This window comes from Aquila chrysaetos, chromosome 12 (assembly GCF_900496995.4).
Source record: "Aquila chrysaetos chrysaetos chromosome 12, bAquChr1.4, whole genome shotgun sequence".
Lineage (NCBI taxonomy): Eukaryota > Metazoa > Chordata > Aves > Accipitriformes > Accipitridae > Aquila > Aquila chrysaetos.
The window spans coordinates 4,442,772-4,465,569 of NC_044015.1; the positions used below are offsets into that span (position 1 = coordinate 4,442,772).

General features: G+C 46.4%; 1 protein-coding gene across 1 annotated transcript in view; it reads left to right on the plus strand.

Annotated features, from left to right (window-relative positions):
• The window catches only part of LOC115349284 (tyrosine-protein kinase ZAP-70), a 29,682-nt gene extending 23,060 nt beyond the window's left edge, over positions 1–6,622 (plus strand). Inside the window, exons 7-13 of the mRNA XM_030033348.2 lie at positions 966–1,014; positions 2,413–2,593; positions 3,296–3,502; positions 3,769–3,961; positions 4,591–4,731; positions 5,253–5,365; positions 5,730–6,622. Coding sequence (XP_029889208.1) covers positions 966–1,014; positions 2,413–2,593; positions 3,296–3,502; positions 3,769–3,961; positions 4,591–4,731; positions 5,253–5,365; positions 5,730–5,853 — 1,008 coding nt within the window. The 3' untranslated portion in view covers positions 5,854–6,622. The remainder of the gene's footprint in view (positions 1–965; positions 1,015–2,412; positions 2,594–3,295; positions 3,503–3,768; positions 3,962–4,590; positions 4,732–5,252; positions 5,366–5,729) is intronic.
• Positions 6,623–22,798: the final 16,176 nt, after the last annotated feature.

Below are 22,798 nucleotides of genomic sequence, written 5' to 3' on the forward strand. Positions count from 1 at the left end.
GGGGAGCCCTCTCCCCCCTGCCCTCCTTGCCAGGCAGGAGCAAGGAAGACGTGGTTGGATTCTGGGAACACTCAGCCTTGCTGCTGGCCACTGGCCACCAGCCAGGTCTTTGTGCTCCCTCTGCGTCCCTGGCCTTGGGGTACGTCTGCGCTCAGTCACCGCTCCGAGTGCTGAGCAGTGTTGAAATCAGCTACTTTGGGCTATATGAGCAGCCCATCCCAGAGCCCAACAGAGGCTAAATAAAGGCCTGAGCGTTCACCCATCTTCTCAGAGAGCTTTCACGATCCGTGGTGGGCTCCCATGTTGTGGCGAATCTGCTGCAAGCAGCACTCGTGTTCAAAGCTGTGCTGGACAAATGTGTACCACATCGCTTTGTCGCTGTCTGCTTTTGAGACAGTGGCTCTATACAGTGTCCATACGTGCTCACAGGGGCCACTCTTCAGGCAGGCAGGTGTGCCGGCTGCAAGCTGAGCTGCTTCCAGGCTTCCCTTTGCTCCTTGTCTCAAAGCAAACTGCAGAGACTTGGCTGGGATGACCCCACTGCTGCAAGAGACTTATCACTTTGGGATGGGGAAAGCAGAGGGGGCAGAGAGCAAAATGCAGCCCTGTGTGTGTGCCCCTCACTGCTCAGGTAAACACAGAGCCCTCAGCACCTCACCCTGCACAGCCCACAGGCTGGGTTACTGGAGGGTGATGCTGCATTCCGGCTCCATGGCACTGAATACCCCCAGGGTCTGATTCCTGCTGTGCAGCTACAGTGCGGGTACTTGCCAGCCTGGACTGGAAGACAAAAGTCTGCTCCATACCACTCCAGTCCCTTGTGCCTACCTCAGGGCCTTTTAGAGGGAATCCCCAGCTGGGGCTCTGTTGGGCTGCAGAGGCTCCCCATCCCTCTCCTCTCCCATTTCAAACTGAAGCAGTTTCCCCTGGCTCCTTTATCCACTTTATCCCTGTTTCTTTTCCAGAGACACCTTGGGCCTCTCAATGCAGATGGATACACACCAGAGCCTGTAGGTAAGCATCTTTGAAAGCCCTCTCCTCCTAACAGGAGACAGGACCTGAGGATGTCACAGGAGCCATGGAGGTTACCTGACACATCTATATCACTTTCTGGTCAAAGAGCCATGCTACAAAGCCCCTTTCTCACAAAGGCAGCCGGGAGCCTCCCAGTTGTTTCAGGGTCCTGAGACAAGAATATTGCAAAACTGTTTGCCCACACCCATACCCCAGTAAATCAAGCCCTATCCCATTCCCCATCGTACCCAGTAAATCAAGCCCTGTCCTACTCCCCACCTTCTATCCTGCCTATTGCTCAGTGTATTCAGTTATATTTCAATGGGGTGAAGTCATGCACACGCCTGGGTCCTGCAGGGTCTGATATGTGGAGTGAGAATGCTCAGACACCTGTCCCCATCCTGGCTCCTTCAGCAGCTGTAACTAGGAGAGGCCACGGGTTGTGAAAGGAAGGGAGATGCCCAGGAGGGAGGCTTGAATGCTGGAGCTTGAAGGAGAATTGGCCAAAAGACTAAAGAAAACCTTCCCAATCAGTGAGGTTGAGAGGGATGGGGAATCATAGAATCATTTAGGTTGGAAAAGACCTCTAAGATCATCAAGTTCCACCGTCAACCCACCACCACCATGCTCACTAAACCATGTCCTGAAGTGCCATGTCTATGCGTTTTTTGAAGACCTCCAGGGATGGTGACTCCACCACTTCCCTGGGCAGCCTGTTCCAATGCCTGACAACCCGTTCAGTAAAGAAATTTTTTCTAATATCCAATCTAAACATCCCCTGGCGCAACTTGAGGCCATTTCCTCTCATCCTATCACTAGTTACTTGATAGAAGAGACCAGTACCACCTCACTACAACCTCCTTTCAGTTAGTTGTAGAGAGCGATAAGGTCTCCCCTCAGCCTCCTTTTCTTCAGACTAAACAACCCCAGTCCCCTCAGCTGCTCCTCATAAGACTTGTGCTCCAGGCCCTTCACCAGCTTTGTTGCCCTTCTCTGGACACACTCCAGCAACTCAATGTCTTTCCTGTAGTGAGGGGCCCCAAAGTGGACAGAGTACTCAAGGTGCAGCCTCATCAGTGCCGAGTACAGGGGAACAATCACTTCCCTGCTCCTCCTGGCCACACTATTTCTGATACAGGCCAGGATGCTGTTGACCTTCTTGGCCACCTGGGCACACTGCTGGCTCATATTCAGACGGCTGCCGACCAGCACCCCCAGGTCTTTTTTTGCCAGGCAGCTTTCCAGCCACTCTTCCCCAGGCCTGTAGCGCTGCATGGGGTTGTTGTGACCCAAGTGCGGGAGCCAGCACTTGGCCTTGTTGAACCTCATACAGTTATCCTTGGCCCATCAGGAAGGGTATGTTGTTTACAGTTATAAACAACTGTATCTCTTGGGAAGGTGCAGGAAAGTCACGCCTGCTACCCATGGACACCAGTGTCTACGAGAGCCCGTACAGTGACCCCGAGGAACTGAAGGATAAAAAACTTTTCCTGAAGAGGGACCACCTGATGATCGATGAAGTGGAACTGGGGGCAGGAAACTTTGGCTGCGTCAAGAAAGGAGTCTACAAAATGAGAAAGTGAGTGCCGCCCTGAAGGATGCTGAGGAAGCTGGAGGAGGGTGCTCCAGGCCGAGCTCAGAGGTGTCCCCAGCTATCCTGTTTCTAGCTAGATGGACCCTAAAGTGATAATGGGGTAGAGGTATAAGAGATACTCTAGAAGGTCAGTGGTGACTTTCCATGGACTTTGAGTGACAGCCTCGTTGCCCTGAGAGTGTAATTTGCACTTATGCCCCCAGGCATAAGACTGCCACTTCTGAAGGCATTTGCTGGGCTCAGAGGAGCAAGTCCATGCTCCCGAGGTCATCTTGGTCCATGTCAGGGCAAAGGAATGAGACTGAGGAGATGTGCCATCCTTAGCTCTGTCGTTGGTTGTCTGTGAGTCCACAAAGATGGCCTTTTCCCACTTTGTGCCTGAGTTTCCCCCTTGAAAAATGGCAATGATGATGCAGATCTCAGTGTGTGAGGTGATGTACCTTCAGATCTACAGATGGCAAATACTGGCCTAGACTTATAAGGGTGGGGTGATCCTTTTCTCTTTGGCTTTCTATCAGGCCTGGAGTACCAGTATTGTGCAGGGCTCTGCCAAAACAGACTACTGAGATTGCCATTGAGAGATCAAACAGTATCATGTGAGAAAGTGGTTTGCATTCCTGGCTGTGATACACGAGTCCAGCTGCTGTTTAGTTCATCTCATGTGTGTTCCTCTTGCGCCCTGTGCAGGAAGCAGATCGATGTGGCCATCAAGGTGCTGAAGAGCAACAATGAGAAAACAGTGAAAGATGAAATGATGAAGGAAGCCCAGATCATGCATCAGCTAGACAACCCCTACATTGTCCGCATGATTGGGGTCTGCGAGGCAGAGTCCCTGATGCTCGTGATGGAGATGGCTTCTGGAGGACCACTCAACAAGTTCTTGGCTTCCAAGAAGTGAGTACTGAATAAAATGTGGCTAGCTGATTTTCTGCATATCTCATCAAACTCTCTGCCGCCAGGGGATCCTAGCTTTGTAGGTGGAGGGAAGCTGATAACAGCAGAAAGAGATGTCTTTTCATGTGAGGTAACAGGAACTGATGCTTCTGGAGCAGAGATGTCCATGTTCATTCTCCCTTGCAACTAGGAAACTTGAAGGGGACCATGGTGTACAGAGTAATGGCAGGTCCTTTATTACTGCATTGTCCTTTCATCTTCCCCAGAGACGAGATTATAGTCAGCAATATTGTGGAGCTGATGCACCAAGTATCCATGGGGATGAAGTACTTGGAGGAAAAAAACTTTGTCCACAGAGACCTGGCAGCCAGAAATGTCCTGCTGGTCAACCAGCATTATGCCAAGATCAGTGACTTTGGACTCTCCAAGGCTCTTGGCGCTGATGACAGCTACTACAAGGTAAGTGTAACCACAGCAAAGGATCCAGATAGCTAGCAGGAGCCCTCCTGGCTGGGGGCTGAGAACCCCAGAGGCAGGGGGTCTGGGCTCTTCTCAGGAGCCCTGCTGCACGACCACATCATGCTCTGGCTGGCCTCACTGCTGTGACATTAAAAGGGGCTTTGCAAAGGTCCAGGTGGCAGGGAGGAAATTCAGACGGATGCAGAGGCAGCGAGGGGGTTGCAGTGCAGTGGGATGACAGGAGAGAGGAGAAAGGAGAGAAGCCAGAGCAGAGAGCAGGGAAGAGAAGGTGACGAAGAGTGAGCCAGGGCTGATCTTCCCAGCGGTATGCACCAGTGCATGACCGCACTGAGCCCTGGCGCTGGGGTGCGGGAGGAGAGTGGCACCGCAGGACAGCGTACTGCACCCAGGGACGGCTGAGCAGGGCCAACAAGACAGCAGGGCCTGGGATGGGGTTTGAGCCTCAGGCCTTAGGGCTCAGGGCCTTGAGGTCCCAGCCCAGGGCAAGGGGATATTTTTCAGCAGGGTGGGATTGCATTTGACACAAACATTTAGCAAAGCAGAATTCAGGTTCAGCTCATAGCAGTCTGTGTCTCAGGGTGGAAATGTTCCTCTTTGCTTTGCTACAGGCCAGGACAGCAGGAAAGTGGCCCTTGAAATGGTATGCCCCAGAGTGCATCCTCTATCACAAGTTCTCCAGCAAGAGTGATGTATGGAGCTATGGTGTAACCATGTGGGAGGCCTTCAGCTATGGGCAGAAACCATACAAGGTGAGGCAGATCTGGGTCCATCATGGATGGGTGCCACAGTCTAGTCTCCCACTCTGTAACAGGCTGACACACACTGAAACTACAATTTCCTTGAGTGGGTGGTCTTCCCACTGTTGAACAGAGGGGAAGGGAGACAGGCCCACTTCCACTTTACAAAAGGCACAAATTAGATTGTTTGGATCCTGCAGCTTTGTGTTCATTTAAGGGAGAAGAAACAGAAAACAAATTCATTTGGGTTTGAATCAAAGCAGATCTTCTCTTTGATCCTTCTGCTCAGTTGCAGAGCTGAAAAATCAGTTGCTCAGCCACTGCTCTGCCCATGCTTGGGATGGAGTCTGCAGGCTGGGCTGGCCACAACGCGAGACATCGCTGCTGGGTGCCAGGGTTGAAAACAGTGACTGTACAGGGTGTGTGATGCACGGATCCAAAGCATTACCCTAGGCCCAGCTCTAATCTGTCTCTTCTAACCCTGTTGCCAGCTCCAAAAACATTAAAGCATTTCCCACTTGATCCTATCCTAGAAAATGAAAGGCCCAGAGGTCATCAGCTTCATAGAGCAAGGGAAGCGCATGGACTGCCCCACGGACTGCCCGGCAGAGATGTACGCCCTCATGCAGCAATGCTGGACCTACAGGTAAGGCTTTCACTAGCTCAACTCTTTGGTGGGTAGCAGGTCCATCAGAACAGCACACACTGTCTGGATGGCGACAACACAAAGCAAATGGTGTCTCCTGCCTTAGCCTCATTCTCCAGTCCATGATGAATGATGGATCTATTTCTTTATTATCATACCCCTCCATTTGCCTGTACCAATCCTGGAAGAAGTCAGAGCCTCTGTGCCTTTGACCCTGCCAGAAAAGTCTCAGCTGCCCTCCTAAGCCCTGGTACAACTGGGCTGCTGTTCTGCCCCAGGTTCTTCCGCACCTGGTATCTTCTCATTGCGTCACTCCACTTTTGTCCTTTCTGTTGACTCTATTTGTTCCTTTCTGCCCTTGCAGATGGGAAGAGCGTCCAGGATTTACTACTGTGGAAAACATAATCCGCTCCTACTACTACAGTATTGCTACGAAGACAGAAAATGGGCCAGAGACAGAGGACAAGTCAAAAGCAGCTCTTCCTTGAGTTTCCTTCTCTGCTCCTGAACACACACCCTTCCTGCATGGGGCCTGGAAGGGCTCTTTGCGAATTTTTGCTTTAATCTCTCAAATGCCGGTTTTGTTTCTCAAGTAGTTCCAGAACCAAGAACCTGGGAGACGATGCTGTCACAGCAGACAAGGGCACTCAGCTGTGCCTCATGTCTCCAAACAGCCGGCCATGATTTACATCTCCAGCCTGACCCAGCACAGGACAGGACAGAGAATATTATAGTTCCTTCTCACCCACTTCCAAAACTATCCCAGGACCTCAGAGCTTAATGCCTACCAGACTCATTAAGGATGAACTGTGTTGGCTCCAGCAGACCTGGATTTTTTCAGATCCCTTAAAAAACCATTCTTTCAGAGGAAACTTGCAAGTGTACATTTCTGGTGAGGTTTGCATGTGGTGTGACACAGGACGGGGAGCCATCGAGTCCCCTTCCCCTTGGTTTAGGCCAAGAAGCAGCTGGTGTGCTGCTTGCTTCCAGGAGAGATGGGGAGGAGCAGTGGGGCAGAGCTGCATGGTGCCACTGCTTTGTCCTTCGTGCACCCTGCCAGCTGCAGCTCTTACACCCCGGGCACTGCCATGTACCTTTTCAGCACAGAGCACGGTGTACATCCCCCCTGCACTGCCACAGCCCTCCAAGGTGGTTATGGCTCCTGAAACAACTAAACTCCCAGGACCCATTGCTCACCTCCTGGATCCCATCTGGCCCCTCTGTGCTAATGAAATCAGCATCTTGCTTTTCAAGCCTGAAAATTGGTCATCCTGTAAATAAACTATTCTATATTTTTTAACATACCTGTGGCTCAGACTATTGAACTCTCATAAATGTTTGCAACTGCTTCAAGCTGACAAGAAAACAATTGTAATTTCCTTCCACTAGGCCAGGGTTTCCCTCCTTGATGCTCTCCATAACCCTGCAGAGTCACCAACCTCGTCACCCTTGGGCTGGCTTCACTGCAGAGCTGGAGCTTTTTTGCAGCTTTCTTGCAGCTAATGGCATATATGGCTGCTCAGCTGAGTCCACTGTGGAAACTCACCTATCAGGGCTTGTACTGGTCTACCCCCACCCCCCGGATGCAGTGGATTACCCATGTTGGGGGGACTGTGGTCTGCCCTGTTGCAGAGAGCAGAGTGGTTCTGAAGGCTGGGGAAGTGGGGGAAACAGAAGATCAGAGCCCTCAGATACAGTGAATAGAAAAGCTTATCTCTCACCATCTTCTGGTGTCTGAAAGCCACACAGTAGCTCATACAGAGTACCTTGTCCAGGAGGTAAAATAAACACCTACAGTACAGGCCAGGGCACAGCCCTTATCTAAAACCTTAATGGGAGGTGGATTTGATCTGAAGACAACAGTTTCTGGGGAGCATTCAGGTATGAGGCCTAAATTAACCTCTCAGTATAGCCTGTTCAGAGAACTTAGGTCTGATGAAAAACACGAGTGTTGCCCTCTCCTCGCTTAGACTACAACCTCCAGTGACACCAACTATTTACGTGCCAAAGCATTTTCTCTCTCAATCCTATTAGCTTGTCCTGTATGCTTGAGAACTACGGACATATCATCCCTACCAGTAGAGGGGAAAACAGAGGTATCAGAGGAGAAAGTGGCTTATTCCTCTTTGCTCAGTGAGTTAGTGGCAGAGACAGGAAAAAAATTATCCCCTATGTCATGTTTTCCTCCCAGAGAAAGCAGCCGTTTTGCTGGAAAAGAAAGGTTCGTTGTGCTTTCTACTTGAAAACCACTGCCAAAACATTTTGTTTAGACTTTTCTTTCAAAACAAATCCATTTTCTGGTTTGAAATGATTTCTCATATTAAATTTTCAGCTAACTGGTTGCTGGTACTGTTTCAAATGGGGAAGGAAAGTACCAGAGAAGTCGTATTCCCAGAGGAGCTACTGGTTTAGTTGGAGACAATTTCAAGTGAGTGTGTGTGCCCACACCCTGACAGAGAAGACATAAATCCCTTGAGATTATGCCAGAAGAGTAAGGGGCAAGGGCTTCTCCTCCAGAAAGCTGTCTGGGCTGTGGATGTTGCTCTGGCTGTTCCAAGAGCATCACAAAATGTCAGGAGTTGCTATAGGGGAAAAAGGGAGTGAGACAACCAGGACCCGAAGTCACAGGGCTCTGTGACTCATGTGTCTTTGTGACTCCTGCTTTTGGCATGTGTGGGGTCTGACAGTCACCCTGAGGTGAATCCCCTTTGACTTCAGGCACTGCCTCCTTCCTGGGCATCCCCAGTCTGCAATCACAGAACGGGCTCAGCCCCTTCAGTAAGACACATCTCCAGGTCCCACAGTGCAATGGCCCTGCAGACCAGGACAGCCTCTCTTCTTCCCCATCCACAGCATGGATATATCCAGCCCTGTCCTCTCTCCTCGCCCACTGCTGGCAGGTCCAAATACTGAAACACTCTGCTGGTCCTTTCAGTCCTTTCGCTGACTGATCCCAGAGGCACTGAATGTAAGAGCAAGAGCTGTGTCAGTGATAAGATAAAGGCAGAGGCTGTAGTTAGCACAGACTCAGAGCTCAGTGCTCTGTGACTGGTTCTGCTCTCCCATAAACTTCCTCAAATCCTCTCTTTTCTTGCTGACCTCTCCCTACCTCCTTCTCTCCACTCGCTTATTTCCCTCTTTTACTTGAATCTTTAAAGCTCTTCTGATTCTTGCACTCTCCATCTTGCAAGGGAAAAGATGAACTGCATCTTCTAACTAAGTACCCACAGCGATAACATGAGACATGATAAAGTACTGGTAAGCACGTCTGATCAACACTATGTAACACTCCATCATATCACCAATGCTGATCTATCTCATTCCAACCTATCTTATCACTAATAAGCCTATCTTATCACCAGTACATGCCTATTTATCAACTGCACATATCACAAGGACATACTGACCTTTCTATCTCTTTCAGCTATCTAGGCACTTTCATTTTGTTCAGCAGCACAGCAACTACGTGACTAATGCAGCTCTGTGCTCACTGACCTTTGTATCATACCCCTAAGTAATTTACTGAACCAATGCAAAAATGTATTTTCAAAGCTAGCGCTGGATATTTTCCCCTCTTTTTCCAAGAAGTGCAGTCTGTGAGGTTCCTCAGGTCACAGCTCAGCGCTGACAATGGGACTCCCGCTTTGCTGCTGGGCTGTCCTCTCTCCCGTGAGCCTGGACAGCCTTTAAGCTGCTTGGTTTTGGCTGCTTCTTGGGCTTTCTGGGCCTTCTGTATGGTATTTCTGTATGGCACAGAAGGCAGAACTAGAAGCACTGGGCAGAGAGAGGGGACCAGCCTGAGGGAAGAGCACTGGCAGGCTCCACAGCAGCTGTCTCCATGCAGCCCATTCTGAGATGAGCTACTGCAGCACTCAGACCAGCTCCTTCTTTGGGGAAAGGGCAGGTTTGCATTTTCGAGATCTCTGTCCTGCTGGATGGCTCCAGCTGTTGGCAACTCGGAGACACTGCAAGGGCAGGGCACAGACCTACTCACCCTTCTTGTTACAAAATGTCTGGCAACCATGAAGTCACAGAATGCTGTGGTCCTGCCCTGATAAAATACACCTCAAAATCACAGATTTCTTCATAAAAGTCAGGTCAATCACTGATCCTACACTGTCCCCTTCACTCCCTCCATGATAGGAGATCAGCTTGCTTCTAATTACAGCAGAAGGAAGTGAGACAAGGGAAGGATATGACTTGTCAGTGATTGCACAGGGGTCTGGAAGAAAAGCTCCCATCCACCTTTGTTTGTTTTCATATTTTCATCTCCAGATGATGTCTTCTTTTTATGTTCAAAGGCCTTCACACTTCAAAGGAGCTGAACAAGCCAAATGATGCCCCAGCACAGAGTGCCATCCCATGCATCGATACACTCACTCAGCAGTGGCCCAGAATTAGCCAAGTCTTATTGTAGAGGCTTTTACCATCAATCCATTGCACACGAATAAAAAAGGATGTGCTAGGTGCAAAATTAGATGCCCTTCACTGACAAGAGGAGTGCGAGTGATGGGACTGGTTTAGGTATTAACAAATATCCCAAGTCCTGAGGAAAAGACACTATTTTCATAGGAGGAGGAAATTACTTATTTTGCCACCAAGAAATCTGGTAGAGCACGTGAGACTTGGACTGAGCCAAAAGGCCTTTTCTTCTTTTGTGTCTAGTTTTTTTAACGTTACCTTGGTTTTGCCTGTCAGATAGAAATCTCTGTGCTGGCAGGGGAAACTGTAAACGTGTCTTCACAAGTGGTTTTTTTGATCAGCAACAGAAGTCTTGGAAAATAAGAGAGGTGCTGGTACTGGCTGGGAGGCTGTTGAGGAGCAGTAGGCAATTCAGCATCGCTCATCTCTTCAGACTTCAAATGATCCCATCTGAGGACAGGAGCATGCCTGCGGTGTGAGGACAGGCAGCGGGACCCTGCCTGCCTGACCAGCTGGAGCCGCGGCACAGTCAGGCCCTGCAGTGAGCAAGGAGGTGCAAAGAGGCATCAGACACACACCATGTCACGAAGAGAGGCTATTTTTGTCCCTAACTGCCAGCAAACAGCTCAAGCAGTGACAGGTGGTTTCATCAGCTAATTCTCTGTGTTGTTTTTTGTGGCCTTAAGCAATCAGCTTTGGTCAATGTAAGGTGTCGCTCTGTTCGATTTGCGCAGGCAAATCAGGGTACGGTGGCTGGTGTTCCCACTGTCTTTTCAAGGCTTCTGCTCTGCTAAGATGGCAGTTTTGGGGCCTTGTTCATAAAGCCAAGAGGATTTGTGGGCACCCACGAATTTGACTCTTGATCTGAGGTCCCTTTATGTCCCATCCTCCCTATCTCGTCCACTCATGAGCCCTCCCTGCCTGTGGGCTCCAGCCTGTGCTCCCACTTGTAGCTCTTGGACAGGGTGAAGCATGCTCACACGGAGCAGAGAAATCACGGTCCAGAGCAACTGGGTGTTGAAACGTTAAATAACCGACTCCTTCAGTAAATATATTTTACTATTAAATTAATCTATTAAGTAATCAACCAGTTTATTGTTGCTGTTGCTGTAAAGGAACTGCTTTTTTTTGGTCACCCAGCTGGGGCATTAGGCTGTCTGCTACATTGTCTGGGCAGCAAAAGAATAAACAGCTCCAGAAAGAAACTTAAAAAACTAAAATGGCATTTGATCCATTTCTGTCCTTTTTTAAAATCAGATTTTGTCAGAAATGTTGAAAGAGGGTACATTACAGGGTAATCCAGATACTCTCTGCAGGTACATTCAGCACATCCCAACTGTGCAGAGGCCAGCGAGGGCAGCAGTCTCTGGGAAGGGCGATGGAGCTGGCAGAGAAATGAGAGCAGTTTTCTTCCACCGGCTAAGCATAGCTGCAGAGAGCCCTGCTGTGGCTGAAGGAACTTATGTTCTGGCCTTCATGGGCTGGAGGGCTCTTTATATGTGCTTCCCCTTGCAGACCAAAGCCTGAGCACATCCCCTGCAAAGTCCTACCCTCCAGCAGAGTCCTGCACCTCGCCCCCCCAAGGGACCTCAGCTCATGCGGGGCTGTACAGTGACTGCTTCTCCAGAACGAAACCACCCACTGCAGGCGCAGCAGCTGCACTATTGCTATTACTCACAGCATTCTTCCAATAAACTAATCAATGTGGTTGTTTTGTGTCCTCCCAAACACTCCCGTCGTTCAGAGCTTGGCTGTGTTCCTCCTAAAGCTTGTACATGCATGTGCTTGTCTGCAGAGAGATTTTAAGTCCAACTGTCCTCGAGAGAAGGCAGCCGGTGGTCTCGCAGTCTGTCTGAAGGCTGTGGATTTTTGCTGTTGGGAGCCCACCTGCATCTTGCATTGAAAATGGAATGTATCATTTGCAGTTTCAGAAACAGTAGTGGTCTTGACATAGTGCAGGAAGGAAAGGCAAGGCTACGACAATGCAACACTTTTGGCCTGAGGCTGAGTTTGGCTTGTGGTCCTTGCCCTCAGTGTTGAAGCCCTAAGCTTGGCTGCAGAGCCCATTGCGGTCAGGTGAGAGCTAGCCGGTGTGCCGCACCAGTTGCGGTCCCTCTGACATGCAGAAGGGTGGAATGGCAAGTGACAATGTTACTCAAACCCATCCCTCAAGTGCTGGGTGGCAGTTCCCAGTTTAGATTGGAGTGCAAGCCCACAAAGGCTCCCTGTGTGTAAAGCAGTTAACAGCACCTCTCTGAGCTAAGGCTGGGGCTGAGAGTCCTGCAGGAGCTGAGAGGAGCTCAGCTGAGAGGCCGCTGGCTGTCCCCTCCCAGCTGAGGCAGAGCCAGGTATGGCTGCTCTTCTCCAATGCTCTGCTCAGGATCTGCCTCCTGCCATCAGAGGGTGGCAGATGGACCATGGCAAGGAGGAGTGAGCGAGGCAGGCTGGCACTCACCGGTATGAACAGAGAGACAGTAACCACTGCTGGTGGCCAGCAATTGCTGCTTCTCTTTGAGTCTGGTGCCTCTCACAGTCAAGACCTCTGGGCTGCCTTCTCACCTGGATAGGCCTGCAGCAGGTCAGTAGTCTCATCGGGCTTGAACACAGGTCAAACACAGCGTGGGCAGCTGCCTCCACTTGTAGTTAGAAGCTGGCAGGAGTCAGCACCTTGCCCTCCTCACTGGTTATGTATGGGCCACAGAATGGCAAATTCTTCATTCTTCTCTCAGGCTGGAATTTGACTAATCCACAGAAACTCAGCCCATCTCTTGGGAAGACTTCTCAGCATTGTGGTGAGGTTCAAATATTTCTCGCCCTGAGGATGAGAAGCACCAACCTCCCTGTGCATGTCTGAACTTCCACTGGCAACAGAGCAGAAGCATGGAGTGGGGTTATGCAGGAAGGACTGAAGGGTCCGAAGCATTAGAAGACATACTGTAGGTGGCAGTTGTGAGCAGGCAGGGTAAAATGGGGAAAGAAACCACCTCCCCCTGCTTTATTTTCAGAGCTTGCTCCTGGAGATGGAAATCATGTTACCCACACAGACAAATGGATACCACTTTCTGCTGCATAAAACACGCACTACTGACAACTATAATAACTTTGAATTGAATGGCAAAATAAAACAAGCGCAATTTCAGTCGGATGAAAAATCATGACAAAGGAATCAAAAGAGATTTTAAAAACTAAACATCTGACTCTAGGAGTCAGAGAGTGTATGGTCACAGAGCTGCCCCCACACAGGGAGAGAGCTGCAAAAGCTGGTACCTAACTGGTGTCTTGGCCTCCATGAGCCAGTCATCTGGGAAATCTTGTAGCCACAGAGCCATAAAGTCCAGGCACATGTAGGCAGATGGGTGAGCTGGCAGGATTTGAGGCAGGCTTGCCCATCAGATATCCTGGCCAAGGCTTGCTTTGTTTCCACTGAAAGCTTTGACGGAATCAAAACCTTTCCACAGAACACTTCAATTCAGTCTAATCAGCATTTTCAGATGGAAAACTCTTCTGTTGGAAAATTTCCATCCAACTCAAGTCATTTACTCCTGTGGCAAATGAGTATGATGTGGGTGTACAGCACGGTCATGTCAGAGATGTAGCAGTTGCCACATCCTTTGGCATGATGTAAATAGGGATGTGGTGTAACAGGCGATGGAGAACCATCTCCCTCCCCAGACCTACAGCATCAGTGTAGGTAGGTAGTGACCATGTCATCTTGGACAAACTTAAGAAATTGATTTTGGCCACCCATCAGTGAATTTTGGGAAATAACTGGAATGACAAACAGTCAAGAGTCCTGGACCTAAAGTGAATAGGAAATCCTGTCTAAGCATGGAGAAGTATGTGGACATCCATCTCTGCCTCTCAGCTATCTCTCTGCCTTTTTTGTTCCCCAGAGCAGTGCTTTCCAGAAATATACAGTTAACATAATCATTTGCAAATTTGCTCCATTGTTATATGGCAATGCCCTACTCATTTGCAGTTTTAACACAATATATTCTACCACAGCAAATCTTAGAAAATAATGGTTTTATTTGTAAGTAAGAAGCACAGCAAGTACCTACGTGGGAAATGCTAGCAAGAGCAGGCTTGAATTTCCAGAATGGGAAGCAGCATTGTTGCCTTCTCCTCTAATAGGAAAGATTAGTAAGCAAACTGGCTTAACTAATGGTTTAAAGCAAGGATCACAAACTTGGTCCTTTATCAACTCTGACACCAGGTGTAAGTGTAATATTTGCACCAGTGCAATTGTTTGATTATGTTACAATTTTCACCAGCATGCTTCCAAATGTGTATACAACTACATTGTTTAAAGGTTTCATAAACCAGGACATTTTGATGACACTTCTGTGCAGGTGCTTATATTACACACATGCTATGGTGAAAGTGATAAAGTGATCTTTTTTGCACCTACGCAAGCCATACCTTCAAAAAAGAACTCAAGATCTTTGTGGCAATAAATAAGGGAATCACAAAATATACTGTCTTGCTCCAGCCATTTTAATAGAAAAGTTAACTAGTAGATATTCAAACACTTTAACAAAGCAAAATCAAAGTACTGATATGGAAAAAATTTGCAATGATTAATAAAAGATAAAACATATCATACAATCAGTGGAAAAGGGGAAAGCAGTATGTTTTGTGTGTTTGTGCTTCAACTGATATGAAGAGAAACAAGGATGGAAAAAGTGTTTTATGGACCATAAATGTGTTAAAAAACAGACACAGGAAGACAGATATTGAATCATGCTAGTAGCTCACCTAGTACAGCGTCCATTTTCCCAAATGTAAAGCAGCAAAGAATCAGCAAAGAGAAAGAAACTGTACAGAAGCCTAAGACTTGATATTTATGGCAGCCCATTTTAACAACTCCAGTGCTGTTTTGGCGTATTCAGAAAAATCACAAATAAACTTACACTGGGAGGAGCTGCAAAGATATAGCAAAGGTGGAGAAGAGTCAGAGAAGTTACTAAGTAGAAGCAGAAATATTTACTTGGGCTCAGATACAGAAAGTGGAAGGTAAGGAAGTCTTTTTGTGATATAATATAAAAAATTCAGAACAATATTCTGAGAGAGAGCTAGGAATTTAGCAAAGGGCAGTTAAGACATTGGCACAGTGAAAATTTCAGATTATGTTCTGAGGCAAGTATAAACTATAGGAACCACATTTTAAGGGCAATATTAAATTCCACCTTGCCATCTTTAATCCTCCATTTCATGTAAAATCATCTGTTTTGTCTCCGTTAATGTGACTTTAGAAACGAACAAAAATCTTCCCTCTAGGTTTTCTTAATTAGGTTTTCTAAATCATTTACCTTACTTGATTGTAGCTTCCCCTAATCAAGAACGCCTGCTCTTTTCACTATGATTTAGGGATTTTTTTACCTTGCTTCTCTGTATACTGGCAGTAGAGCAAGCAGAGGCCATGTTCCTGAAAGGGGCCTCCTTTCCTTCCCATACCCAACCTGTTTTGCCCTCCTCTGTGCAGGGGTCAGAGCTCAGAAGAGGATGGAGAAAGCCAGCTTGACAAGATGGAAATGGGAGCTCACACTGATGGAAGAAGGACACAGCTTCCATAGCTCTCCCTCTGTCATTGGGATCAAGATGCCTTAGCACAGTTGCAGACTCTAGAAGACCAATGTAAGGGAAAATAGATTTCATAGGTAGAGTTCAAATGAAGAGGGAATTAAGTGACGGGAATTTGTGGAGGTCATTCTTCCCACCAAGTCAATGGAAGGAGGATGTAAATGTTCCTTTTGAACAGTTTCCAAAGGACAATATGACTTACAGTCAGAACAAGTCTAACCTTCATTTTCCCTTTCTGTATTTTGTTCAAACTGCAGAATAACATCTCTGTGGCACTTCATGCATGTGCAGAAATTGTCAGGCATGTTCATGCCCTGGTATGTGTAGATAACGTTTCGTGTGTGTGCCTACATACACATAAACACAAGGACACTCTTGTGCAGGTCTGTTTCCATGCACACAATAACAAAGGCTGTACTTTTGTTTGCACTGTTTGTACACTAGTTATTATCTACCCAAAGCGGAAACCTCCTAGTCCTTTCAACCTCCTAACTACACTGGATGTGAACTCCTGGGCTCTCCCTGGTGTCTGTGATTTAATTTTTATGAGAAAACCTATTTGTTTCCCCATTTATACCTGCACCCTTCCCAACCTTTTCATTTTTTAAAAACCCTGTTTACTTTATTGAGCTGCATGAACTGATTAATAAACTGCCCTGATGCAAGTAATAAAAAGTCTGTATTTCCTGTTTATTGTATTGATGTGCTGCACAGAATAAGGCAGCATATTTCAAATACAATTATTGGTGATGTAGCAGTAAAATATACAAGTTGGTAAACTCAGCTGTTTAGCATTTAAAAGAAGTGCTAAATGATATATATCCCAGTTCAGAAGTGGACAAATGCTGGTACTTACTGGTGAACACACCTTGGGGATATTCATGTAGTCACCCACTATGCTACAGCCCTGTCTGAGAAAGCGGTCAGAGCTCCAGGTTCAGGTCCTCACTTTCCACCTAGCTCAAAATCTCGAGCAAATCTTAATTCTTTTTTGCTGCAAGTGGAAGCAGAATTTGGCCTCTGTGTTGTAGCACTAAAGCCCAGCAATGGAGAAAAATAATCAAGTATTTCAATAGGCTATTCGAATGAGAAATGCAGGAAAGGTTTAAGTGAACCATGGGGAGATATCACTAATTGGAAATAGTATCTATACTATTTTCATTTAAAAATCCACAAAGTAACCATAAAAAATTCCTCTTATCCACCGAGATTTTTCTTTTATAGACTCCAACACTGTATTGTGTACATGACTGAACACAGGGCTATGGGAGTCCTATTTCTCAAAGAACAGAACAAGTATACTTACTGTGTATAAGGTTATTGTTTTTATTTTTATTGCAGTTTTATGAATCTAAATACGCAAGACAACAGGTAGGGATTCTGGGAAGCTGGGTAGATCAAACAATAGTAAGGTGGGAACTAAGTCAAACAGAGACTAACTAACTTACCTGATTTAGATCACACAATGCATTGAAATTACTACATGCCAGGTTTGTACCTTAACCACAGCGGCATCCTTTTTCCCATAAAGCTGTCTTATTGGAAATGCTCATGGCCAGCTTTTTGTACATTACCTCCTACACAGATGGGGCCGGTTTTCAGAACAGCAACACGCTCAGCCACAAACATAGGGAAGAGGTTTGCAGAACAGCTCTGCATTCACACTCGCAAGTTTTGTTTGTCATGAATAAAAAGTTTATGAATTTCATTTTGGCAGTTGGCTTCCTTTGAAAATCTAGCCTTTACTATTAGACAGGAAAGGAAGTCAAAGACTGGTTTACTCCACAGCTTTCTTAGTCCTGGTATGTGACCTTGAATAACTGCTTCCTCTGTCTGAGGTTTTTTCCCTGCCCCGTTCTTGTTCAGTCTCATTTGTGCAGTTTTGAAGGCTGTTATCCCACATATGTAGAGCTACTACAATGAATGCCTGCTTTAATTTTCTCCTAGTAAGAAGTGTCGTAAATACTGATGTTTGGATGTTTGGATGTTTATCATTGAACTCCCTTGCCTAGGATCTTTAGCCATTCTCCATGCAACCACTCTGATGGTTCTCATTTTTGCTGGCCATAAAGGATGCAATGAAATTCCTACTCCATGTCAGCATGTGTACACACATGTACAAACTTCAGTAATGGCACAGAAGTGCTAATTTTTTTAGATGGGATGCTATAATTTCATGCTTTGACTTCAAGGGGAGAATTGCAGAACCATAAGTGAAACTTCAGGCCTCAGCTCCCATATCAAGAGGATCTTAAAGTATCTGTTCCTTTAAACATCTACACTTGAGTAAGTTTTTGAGAATGTGACTCTTAGGCATCTGTACACAAAAGGAGTAGATTCTCAGTTCAACCTCAGGTCATTACCAGAATATAGAGTAATGAGTGCATTTCTGCTGAGCAGAAAGTGTGGTCTGTGTCTGTGAAAGCCAAGAAGGTGAGGAGAGGTACAGGGAGGATGGAGGAAGAGTTTCCTAAAAGAATAAGAAGAGTGCAATCTTTCTGATTATGCTTGGGTTTGACACATGGCTCCCATGTGAAGCAGCTTCAGTCCCTTTCCCTATAGCTGGCAAGCTTCCTGCAGCACCTTCGTTCTTGCCTCACCAAGTCCACAAAATCCTCTCTGCTGGAAAATGGCAAAGGGGACTCTTTGGGTGTCCTGTGGGTATGAATAATCCAGTGAAAAATCCTCCCTCTGCTCTTCCTCGCTCCAAGAGCTGCCTGCTGCAGTCAGAAAACCACATGCCTGTTGTGCTGCCCCCATTTCATCTTGAGCTGTTAATAGCATCATCCTTTAGCCTAGCAACGAAATGGTAAAATGCTGGCACACCCTGGTCCCAGAGTGACAGTGCTGACACTACAGATGTCAGAGTGTTTTAATACCAGAAGCTGCTGCCAACTCTTAAACAATGGCTCAGGCATGACAGAAGGGACCAAGGAGCTTTCCAGCCCCTCAGGCCAACTACTTCCCAGGGATGAGTCCTGCCAAAATCTTTGACCGAATGCGCAGGACTGCAGTGATAGAAGCAAAATCCATCCCAATTCCAAAAACCTCCAAGACCAGAGTAATGAGAACCCAGCTAAGTGTTATCATCCTTTGCAGTCCAAATCCAAATCGCCATCCATCCTTCTCCAGTTCTGGCTGAGTTTTCTTATTTCATGTGGCTGCGAGTTCCAGAGCTTACTCTTATATGAAGGTTTTTACTTCTTTTAGGCTAAAATGCATAGTGTCTCGTTATGAAGTCCCTGCAGCAATTGGCAGAATGGTATAAGGAGCTGTAGACAGGGTCTATTCTTCTTGGTAGCTGGGGTGAATGACCATAGAAGGCAGCTATCCCCTAAAAATGCTGTTGTGGCACTTCCTACTCCCTCTCCCTCTTTGCTGCCAGCATGGAAGTAATTCCTCTTGAAGTCAGTAAAATGTCCATACAGGTAAAGCCCACCTCAGCTGGAATTAAGGTGGTGGCAGAGCAGTGATTTCTTTGCTGGGGTTTGGGGGAAGAGTGCAAAGAAGCCAAAAGGGAGGTAAGCCCACGGTCTCAAGTGCAAAGGAGGAACACCCTGTGGTTGCTCATGTGGGTACATGGGTGAGGTGAGGTTTTGAAGATGAGGTTCAGATACAGCATCTCACCAGGAAAGGTGAGACTTATTGTGACATTTGCAGGTTTCCTGCTATTCTGTTAACAGCGCTGTGCTCAGCTCTACCTTGAGTTAGTAAGAGAAACAGAGAGGGACTGCATGTCTGGGAGCCACAAAAGAGCCCCCAGGGAAGCTGGGCAGATGTCCTTGCAGCAAAAAGTCTAGTGGTCCCATGACTATGTATTTAGAGCTGTTTATAAATTTTCTGTTCCTGGCAAGGATTTTGACAACAGAAAACAGAAAAAGGTTTTGGCTTTTTTTGAGAAGTTTTTCTTTGCAACCTTTGGAGGCATTCTTAAAACTACATGTCTGAAAAGTAAAAACTATTTGGGGATCTTTTGGCTGCAATGTTTTGATTGTCCAAGCTGAAAACTACTGGGGAGAGGGAGAAGAAATACGAGAGGTTTCCAAACTTCTATTATGAAAATTCGATTTTAATTGAAAATTGATATTTGCTGTGGAAAACTTCTACTTGATGAAAACACACATTTCTGTGGAAAACATGGTTTGAACAAAACATTTCACATAGCTCTTTTCATGCTCACAGTGCACAACAGACTGCGATGGGAGCCATGGAACAAAATTACCTGATCTCTGAAAATCTGAAATGTAGGCAATCAGCTAGAGAAACACTGCTTGCTTTTGCAGCCTGATGTGATGGGCTATACCTGTTCACTATGCATATCCTTAAAAATGCTTTTTATTCCTGTCTCTTTTCATAACTAACAATCCACTTTAAACATGTAGCGTTTTGATGCTAACTTCTAGATATAGTAAGGATCTTTATGTCAGAATCTCATTTCTTCACAGATAAAAAACAGTTCTCGCAAACTCAGGATTTTCTGAGGGAAAAAAACCCCACAGCATTATTTCCCAGTGGAAACAATGAAGCAAAATATTTTATTCTCAGCATGGTTAAAATTAATATTGTTTGGTCTGTCAAGCCTGACTGAAGCATTAATTTTCAGTTCCACTCTGCTTTGAACTGCATCCACATGCAGTGGCTATTGCTCATTAATAAGTCCTGGTGCAGATGCCTCATGCCCTTGTTCCCCTTTTGGCACAGCTCCCCAGCGGGCTGGCAGTCCTGTCCCTGCAGTGTTTTCTGGCTGAACCACCACACCACATCCCATTGCACAATGAAGAATGAAGCCTGCTGGGGAACCCAGCCCGTAGAGGAGAACAGGGATGTGAGGGTACCAGATTCCCATGACAGAGGCTATTTTAGGAAAACCCGCTTGTGAATGGGATGTTGCCTTGGGAACTGCACAGTAAAATTCATCTGCAATAGTTATGTTCAAAAGAAGTGACATATGTTACATATCCAGCAGTGCACGAGGGAGCATTCAGCACCTACACTGATTCATGCTTGGGTTGAATGTGTGCGGCTGATACGTACTGCTAATGAGGTGAGGCAATGTTGATGTGTTGTTGCAATAAAAAAAAAAATGAATTGCAGGTGATCACTGATCTTCTGTGATCAGATTCATGGTTTTCTCACAAGAATACATGTGCTCGAAGTGTGCTATGTTAGTGTTGAAGGTTGATCACAATTTAGAGGGTCTGGGCAAAAACAAGTTTTGTGAGTGATAACAGAATAGTAATGGATACAGTCTGCATCTTCAGACCCTACAAATTACTTCCTCACAAACACTAAGATTCTTGGGTTTATTGTCCTATTCTGCATCAATCTGAGGGGCTTTGTCTCCTCAACAGCCTACTCACAAAAGGTTTTATGCTGTTTCTGACTGGCACTCCTAGCTCTAGGCTTACAGCAGGAAAACAGACCGGTCTGGCACCACTGTAGCTCTCATCCAGACTACTCACCTTACACACTGCCTTTATGCCCAATGCAGAGAAAGACGCTATGATGTATTTTTTTCTTCTCAAGATAATAATCTAAAATAGATCAGATCACTCACACCCTACAAAAGTCTGTTTCTCTCCATTCACTATAAGGGGAATCTTAGAGGATAGGTCCATATGTAGAAACCCTGCTTTTGCAGATATCTAAAGTTAAATGAAATCAGTAGTATCCTGATTCCCACTTTGGGGAGCAATAAGGGAGAAGAGTGACCTCTACAGCTCAGCCCCTTCCCAGGCCCGCTGTCCTGGGAAGAAGGATTTGCTCTCTCCCTTGCCACACCAATCCTGTCAGAACCAGAAAAAAAGCAAACCCAAAACATTTAAGCCAACTTTATGGAGACAGTTAAGATATACAAGTATCTGCATCCCTCAGGCTGAAATTTTACTGCTGAAAGCTCAAGGAAATCAAGTTTAAAAATAAAATATGGCTAAACATCCAGAGAGACTTTAGAATATGTTACCCAGAAGACTAAGACCTAAGTTCCTTGGTTCCTTCAACGCTTTTGCAAATTTTAATTCACATTGGTTAAAAAGGCAAACAAGCTATACTCTGGCAATTTTAACTTCATTTGATTGAAAGGAAAGATTCTGTAAAAGCTAACACCCATTGCAATGAATGAAACTGGAATGAATAAAAACTTCCCCTGCAACTGGGATGGTTCTAACCCAATCATTAAATACAGGACTTGTAACACTCCTGTCCCTTCCTGGACTTGGAGGACTTTGGTAGCTAAGGCACTGAGCACTGTGAATGTGTGCCGGTGAGCAGCACAGACTTGCGCATACAGCCAGGCACATTTGCCTGGGAAGAGGCATGTTAATTTTTACTACAAAACAGTTCACCCTGACAGCATACAGGGCCACCTTGTCCACACTGCTACTTTTAAAATTTTATACCAGCACGTCTCTCCAATCCCATTCGTACCCCTCCAGCTGGGAGGTTCAGCCCTCACTGTTCTTACACTCTGTCTCAAAGGATCAGAGAGGGCTGGGTTGGACACCTGGGACCCAGGGCAGTATTTGTGCTTTCAGCAAACATTTATTTCACTCCAGTGCAGCTCAGTGTTTCCTCTTTACTGTCCACCAGGTGGCACAGGCTCCTGGCAGGTTTACAAACAGGTAATGGGACAGCAGACCACAAAGGTGATTTCTGCTTTTCTGGACTGCACTGACTCCTCAGCAGAGCTAGTTCCTTGTTTTTCTGTCCTCGGGGTATGCACGACAAGTTTTATGCCTGTATCAACAGAGTGTCATCACTGTATTACAACAGAACACAAAAGCACAAATAAGATCCTAGTGCTGCCAAGGCAGGTGCAGCATGTACAATAAGTGCACTGTAAAACCTGTCACCTAAACAATGACTATCCTCACTTTATTAATCTGGAAATTCAATGTATGGAGAGATACCACTGACTTGCCTGAAGTCTCAGACCTGCATCCATCATCTACATCATCTTTGTGATACGCTTTGCAGGGTGAGTCCTAATCCAAAGCAAACGATCGCCTGTTTTTGTACCTGGATTTCCTCACCAAGGGAAGAAGCTGGCTCATTCTAAACTACCACCCATGAGCAAACCTCCCACGAGCTGTGGAGCACAGGGCACAGCACCTGCTTAAAACAGTAGCAGAAACATCAGTGAAGGATGCTGTAATCTTCTACGTTGAAGAATTCACAGGGAGAATTTAATTGATTAGAATCAATTAATTAACTATGGCTGTCTTTAGCACACTAATTTGCTGTGTGCTAATAGTTCACTCATCAATAATGAAACATATCCAAAACCAATGCTGTGGAGGAGAGCCATGGAGGGAGATAAGGAATCAGTGCCACATCCCATGTGAAAGAGCAAGTCTCCAGCGTCACCTGCAATCACAGGTCTGTCACACTGACTGCTGCCCCCAGATAACTGTTTTTCCTTGTATTCTC